Genomic DNA, 7385 nt, shown 5'->3' with positions numbered 1-7385 from the left:
ACGATTGTGTGTCAGTGCTTGAGGCCTTGTCTACACTACGAGAGTAGTTCGATTTTACTTAAATCGAATTTTTGGAATCGATATTGCAAAGTCGAACGTGTGTGTCCACACTAAGGACAGTAATTCGACTTTGTGAGTCCACACTAACGGGGAAAGCGTCGACATTGGAAGTGGTGCACTGTGGTCAGCTATCCCACAGTTCCCGGAGTCCCCGCTGCCCATTGGAATTCTGGGTGGAGCCGCAAATGCCTTCTGGGTAAAAAAAATGTGTCCAGGGTGCTTTTGGGTAACTGTCGTCATCCGTCCATCACTCCCGCCCTCCCTCCCTGAAAGCGCCGGCGGGAAATCAGTTCGCGCACTTTTCTAGTCAGTGACAGCGCGGACGCCACAGCACTGCGAGCATGGAGCCTGCTGCAACCATCACTGCAGTTGTGGCCGCTCTCAACGCCTCGCAACTTATCATACACCTTTCCCTGAGGCAGATGCAGAAAAGTCAGGCGAGGAGGCTACGTCAACGCGGTGATGGCCTGAAGTCTGAGAGTAGCACAGACCTCTCAGAAAGCAGGGGACCCAGCGCCGAGAACATCACGGTGGCAATGGGTCATGTTGATGCCGTGGAAAGGAGATTCTGGGCACGGGAAACAAGCACTGAGTGGTGGGACCGCATAGTGCTGCAGGTCTGGGATGAATCCCAGTGGCTGCGAAACTTTCGCATGCGGAAGGGAACTTTCCTGGAACTTTGTGAGTTGCTGTCCCCTGCCCTGAAGCGCAATGACACCCGGATGCGAGCAGCCCTGACTGTCCAGAAGCGAGTGGCCATAGCCCTGTGGAAGCTTGCAACGCCAGACAGCTACCGGTCAGTCGCGAACCAGTTTGGGGTGGGCAAATCTACCGTGGGGGTTGTTGTGATGCAAGTAGCCAAGGCAATCGTTGATGTACTGCTGCCAAAGGTAGTCACCCTGGGAAACGTGGAGGCGATCATAGATGGCTTCGCAGCGATGGGATTCCCAAACTGCGGTGGGGCCATAGATGGAACTCACATCCCTATCCTGGCACCGGAACACCAGGCCAGCCAGTACATTAACAGAAAGGGCTACTTTTCCATGGTGCTGCAAGCACTGGTGGACCACAGGGGACGTTTTACCAACATCTACGTGGGATGGCCGGGCAAGGTTCATGACGCTCGTGTTTTCAGGAACTCTGGTCTGTTTAGACGGCTGCAGCAAGGTATTTACTTCCCGGACCACAAAATAACTCTTGGGGATGTGGAGATGCCTATAGTCATCCTCGGGGACCCAGCCTACCCGCTAATGCCCTGGCTCATGAAGCCCTATACTGGCGCCCTGGACACTGAAAAAGAACTCTTCAACTACCGGCTGAGCAAGTGCAGAATGGTGGTGGAGTGTGCTTTTGGCCGTCTCAAGGGGAGATGGAGAAGCTTACTGACTCGCTGTGATCTCAGCGAAACCAATATCCCCATTGTTATTGCAGCTTGCTGTGTGCTCCACAATCTCTGTGAGAGCAAGGGGGAGACCTTTATGGCGGGGTGGGAGGTTGAGGAAAATAGCCTGGCTGCTGATTACTCACAGCCAGACAGCCGGGCGATTAGAAGAGACCAGCGGGAAGCGCTGTGCATCCGGAAGGCTTTGAAAGCAAAGTTCCTGAGTGAGCAGGGTAACCTGTGACTTTAAAGTTTGTGTATTGAGAAGCTAAACCTGCCCCCGTTTCTTTGCCCAGTTAATGTTGACTATCCTATCCAGTTACATACCCCCTTCACCCCACTTCCAACACACGTTTCAAAATAAAAATAGTTCTACTTTGTTAAAGCACACCGTTTTCTTTAATACTGTATTCGCGGGAATTTTTTAAAACTGGGACGCAGACTGTGGTGCGGAGCGGGTGTACTGTAGTGGCGCAAATGCAGCTTCTAAACTCAAGGATTGACAGGCTCCGCTGCGGTGGGATGGTTGTTTCAACGGAGCCTGTCACCCCTCCTGATAGGGACTGTGTGTATGGGGGGGTCTATGTGACTTTGTGGCAGGGGGAGGACGGTTACAGATCCCCTGCTGTGTGGCTCTGTGATCCTGCCTAAGGACCGCCGCTTAAGATCTGTAACTGCCCTCCCCTGCCACAAAGTCACAGAGCAACCCACCCCCCACCACATAACATGAAAACAACCTCCCAGACTAACCAGGGTAACTAGTCACTGCATCACTGCACTATGTATGTGCCCTGCTGCTGTGCCTGCCCCCGACTATATACCCTGCCAAAGGTGACTGTCCTGTCGAATTACCAACCCCCTATCCCACCCCTCCTGCAAAAGAACATGATGGAAACAGTACTTAACAGAAACGTATTTTTTATTATCAACCAAACATGGAACTGGGAAAGTGAAACTTGGACGGGGGCTTGTGTCAGGCGGGAAGGAAAGAACTTGTCAAATTTTGGGGAATGAGAGCCTTCTGCTGCTCGAGCTCTCTGCAGGGGTGGAGTGAGAGTTAGCAGGGACTCTGCCGCCTCTCCTTCTGTGCACTTTGGGTGAGGGGAGTATGGGACTTGGTGGCGGGGGAGGGCGGTTAGAGATGGACTGCAGCGGGGCTCTGTCCTCCTGCCTCCGTTCCTGCAGAACATCCACAAGGCGCCGGAGCGTGTCCGTTTGCTCCCTCATTAGTCCAAGCAGGGTTTGAGTCACCTGCTGGTCTTCCTGACGCCACCTCTCCTCCCGATCCATGTTGGCTTGGTGCATTCGGGTCAAGTTCTCCCGCCACTGGGTCTGCTGTGCTGCCTGGGCTCTGGAGCAGGCTATAAGCTCCGAGAACATGTCCTCCCGTGTCCTCTTCTTCTTATGCCTAATCCGCGCTAGCCTCTGGGAGTGTGATGACAGGCTAGGTTGTGAGACAGTCGCAGATGGGGCTGTGGGAATGGGAAAAAGGGAGTGAATTCCTCAGAAAGATAAATGTAGTTGTGAACAAAGAACATAGTCTTTCTCTGTTAACAAGACCATGCACAGCACCTATCACATGCGCACTCAGCACAAGGTCGAATTCTCGGCCTTCGCATTCAGTGCCTGGGGTCTTCTACAGCACATTTGAGAAGCCTCTCAGGAGAACGGAATTTCTGTTGCAGGCAGACATGGTAAGCCGTAGACTTGTGGCAGCTTAAAACTTTAATATTAGCAATGGCCTCATTTCACATTGAAATCAATGTCGGTCCCTGCTGCCAGCAATTCGGCAAGCAGGAAGTCTGCTCCTGTCCCACACCCTCGCGGCTGTCCCCGGGAACGATCCCTTTCGGCTGCCCCTCTCCCGCCTCCACCGCGTGGCTGCAAACCAGCGGTTACAGTTCTGTAAAGGAACGGCAAAGCAGTCCCAACACTAACATTCCCCTACCTCATTCAAAGCAGGTCATCATGAGCGACATCACCCTCATGAGGATCTCTGACAGCGAGAAAGAGAGAATGCTCCGGGAAAGCCTGCAAAGACCAGGGCCGTATGCCGCCATGCTGTGCAGAGCAATGATTCCAGAGTACTTGATAGTCTCATGGCGTGGCAACGTGTCCTACTACGGAGGACCCAATAAGGCCGCTCTCCCCAAGAACCTAATGCAGCGGATTTCCAATTACCTCCAGGAGAGCTTCCTCGAGATGTCACAGGAGGATTTCTGCTCCATCCCCGGACATATAGACCGCATTTTACTGTAGCTGCTGTAGCAGTGACTAACCAGTAGAGCGGCTTGGGCAGGACAATCATGCAAAACCGGACATTGCTAGATTTTTTTTCAATAGTTGCACTGCCCATGACTGAACCGTTAAGCTAATCAAACTAATCATGAGAAACCCATTTTTTAAATTGTTAATATTCCTGTTCTGTTACAAATAAATGTTTAGATTTTTACAACACTTACTGGCTGATCCTTCCCCAGATTCTGTGTCCGGGGTAACGGCTGGGGAGGGTTGGTAGGGGATCTCTGTAAGGGTGATGAAGAGATCCTGGCTGTCGGGGAAATCAGCGTTGTGAGCGCTGTCGACTGCCTCGTCCTCCTCATCTCCTTCCTCATCTTCCCCGTCCGCTAACATGTCCGAGGATCCAGCCGTGGACACTATCCCATCCTCAGAGTCCACGGTCACTGGTGGGGTAGTGGTGGCGGCCGCACCGAGGATGGAATGCAGTGCCTCGTAGAAACGGGATGTCTGGGGATGGGATCCGGAGCGTCCGTTTGCCTCTTTGGTCTTCTGGTAGCCTTGTCTCAGCTCCTTGATTTTCACGCGGCACTGCGTTACATCCCGGCTGTATCCTCTCTCTGCCATGTCTTTAGAGATCTTCTCGTAGATCTTTGCATTCCGTCTTTTGGATCGCAGCTCGGAAAGCACGGACTCATCGCCCCACACAGCGATGAGATCCAAGACTTCCCGATCAGTCCATGCTGGGGCCCTCTTTCTATTCTGAGATTGCACGGCCATCACTGCTGGAGAGCTCTGCATCGTTGCCAGTGCTGCTGAGCTCGCCACGATGTCCAGACAGGAAATGAGATTCAAACTGGCCAGACAGGAAAAGGAATTCAAATTCAAATTTTCCCGGGGCTTTTCCTGTGTGGCAGTTCAGAGCATCCGAGCTCGTACTGCTGTCCAGAGCGTCAACAGAGTGGTGCACTGTGGGATAGCTCCCGGAGCTATTAGCGTCGATTTCCATCCACACCTAGCCTAATTCGACATGGCCATGTCGAATTTAGCGCTACTCCCCTCGTCGGGGAGGAGTACAGAAGTCGAATTAAAGAGACCTCTATGTCGAACTAAATACCTTCGCGGTGTGGACGGGTGCAGGGTTAATTCGATGTAACGGCGCTAACTTCGACATAAACGCCTAGTGTAGACCAGGCCTGAGTCTCTGCGAAGTCCATTCCTGTCCACTCTTTTATTTTGTCAATCCATCTCTTCTTCTGTCTACCTCCTCTTCTCTTCCCCTGTACGGTCCCTTGGAGGATGATCTTGGATAGGCCAGATGATCTTGTTACGTGGCCGTACCACGTCAGCTTTCACTTCTTCACGATCATCACATGAGGTCTTCATATTACCCAGCGTATTGGGTGATGATGTTGCGGACCTCTTCATTAGTGACGTCGAAGTAGGAGATGCCCAAGATTTTATGGAAGCATCTCATCTTTACAACCTGTATTTTACGTTCAAGTTCTGCCGTAAGAGTCCATGTCTCGCATGCATACAGAAAAATGGAGATGACTAATGCATGCAGCAGTTTCCGTTTGGATTTCAGGGATATGTTCTTATTCCTCCAAATTGGCTTTAGCTTTGCCACTGCTGCTGCTGTTTGTGCAGTTCTTGCCCAAATTTCTGCCTTGGATCCTTCATCAGTGATGATTGCCCCAAATACTTGAACTGTTTCACTGTCTCCAGCTCTTGTCTACTGACAGTGATATGTGAGCTGATCCCATCACGTTAGCTTGCCAACCTTGTGAAAGGATGGATGAAACCTCCGCAAAATATGGCATGGAAATCAGTGCAGAGAAAACTTACAATAATAAAACACTAAAATGACCATAAGCAAGGATGATGATGCGGAGGGCTTGCAGGAGGGAAGAAGTGTTTGGCTTTTGCCATGTTCAGTTTGAGTTAGCAGTGCACTCAGGAGATAATCAGAGAGGCAAAAGTGAATGGAGGAGGAGCAATCAGGAGATGAATGAGGCAGTTGATCAAATTCCTTTTTATAAAGAGAAGCCACGTGAATCTGAGAACTGGAAAAAGGAATTCTTGTCATTCAAGTCACTGCTAAATGTGTGTTTGGATTATATCAGAGAAACTCTAAAATGCTGTACTGAAAACCAAATGATAAAGCAACCAGCAACAATGGTGTCCTAGTAGGATTAGCTGTTAAATATGAAATACCATTGAGGTTTTGTTTTAAAAGAATGTGTGTCAAATTAGACGCTGTGGTGATGGGCACATTTCAAATGTGTAATGAGGTAAAGTAAACAAATGGTAGCTACTTTCTACAATTGTATAAATTGTAGATATATAATAGAATGCTAAATGTCATTTTTTGTTCATAGAAATTGTTTTGCCAACTCAAAGTTTCTTCATCTTTGCTCCAGTCAGCCAATATCTGACAGTGTACTACAGGATTCATTATAATTTGCTCCTTGTCATGCAACTTGATAGTATTAGGTTCAGTTACTCACAAAATAACTTTGCTATGTAGTGTAATGAAACACTTTTAGATTTCTGCGTATATTTTAAAAAATCCTAAAACATGGGGTTTGGACGCCTTTGGGGCTGAATGGTTAAGGGCTATGGAAACATCTGGATCCCAGAGAGTAGCAACCATTTTAGATATTCAGCAGCTGGTATGTGAAATTAAGTAATAGACTCAATACAGTTCCTAGTGTCCTTTCCATCACAACTGGCACTTTAATGATCTGATAATATACAGATATGTGATGACTTAAAAGTGCTGTCCAGAAAAAAAAAGTAATCAGAGTTAAGCACTTATTCTTTTTCAAGTGCTTGCTCATGTCCATTTAAGGTGTGTGCGTGTCCACGTACACAGTCTGAGATTTTTGCCTTAGTGGTACCCATAGGGTCGAGTGTAGTGTCCTCTTGAGTGCTGCGCTCGTGTGCTGGTATATGAGAAGCTGCCAACCCTACATCCTCTCAGTTCCTTCTTACCACCTGTGATGATTAGTTGGAGCACCTTTTCTTGCATCCCAAGAGCATTAGCAGTTCTTACAGTCCATTGTTCTGTCTCCTTTGTTGTTAGTTGATAGGTACTTAGTTAGACCTTTAAGTTGAGTGTTAGAGTAGTTGTTTAGTAGAGTTCCGGCTGGGACTTTGCTTTGGAGCGGGGCATGCCCCATTCCCCAGGCTTTAAGCCATGTTCATCGTGCAGCGGCCGATGCCCATTAGTGACCCCCACGAGAGCTGTTTAAAGTCCTTGGGGAAGTCCCACAGAAAAGATAAGTGCAGGATCTGCAAAAACTTTTGCCCTCAAACTCACAAAGAGCGGGATATCTGCTTGAGGTCCTGCCTCATGGAGACTGTGCTTTGTTCTACCTTATTGCCCTCTCGGTCGGACTGCACGCCTGGTGCATCGGCACCCAGCGCACCACTGGCACCAGAACCCTCCCTGCACCATTCCTCCTCCCTGGTGCCTAAGAAGCACTCAAAGTTGACAGGCCTGCCAACACTGCAGAATAAGGAGGCTTCGGGCAGAGGACCTATGTCAGCCACATGCCTGCCCCGGAGCTGCTCGGGGGTACCGCTGCAGTCAGCCCCCCTAGTCCATCCAGGGACCCATCTCCAACTCCTGAGAGCGGCAGGGGGTCTCGGCCCCAGTAGGGTCATCTGTGCCCGAAGCTGGCCCAGCGGCCAAAGAGCA

At 49.8% G+C, this 7385-nt stretch overlaps 1 protein-coding gene across 1 annotated transcript; it reads right to left on the bottom strand.

Annotated features, from left to right (window-relative positions):
• Window positions 1–2191: 2191 nt before the first annotated feature.
• Window positions 2192–4834, bottom strand: LOC128832687 (uncharacterized). The gene is made up of 2 exons (XM_054020247.1): window positions 3904–4834; window positions 2192–2913 (listed from the first exon to the last, which is right to left on the bottom strand). The coding sequence occupies exons 1-2, from the start codon at window positions 4478–4480 to the stop codon at window positions 2438–2440; spliced, it is 1053 nt and encodes a 350-aa protein (XP_053876222.1). The 5' UTR covers window positions 4481–4834; the 3' UTR covers window positions 2192–2437.
• Between the last annotated feature and the right edge of the window lie 2551 nt (window positions 4835–7385).

This window comes from Malaclemys terrapin, chromosome 2 (genome assembly GCF_027887155.1).
Source record: "Malaclemys terrapin pileata isolate rMalTer1 chromosome 2, rMalTer1.hap1, whole genome shotgun sequence".
NCBI classification, from domain to species: Eukaryota; Metazoa; Chordata; order Testudines; family Emydidae; genus Malaclemys; species Malaclemys terrapin.
Note: the sequence above shows the minus strand (reverse complement) of the source record. Positions and strands in the feature narration are given on the sequence as shown.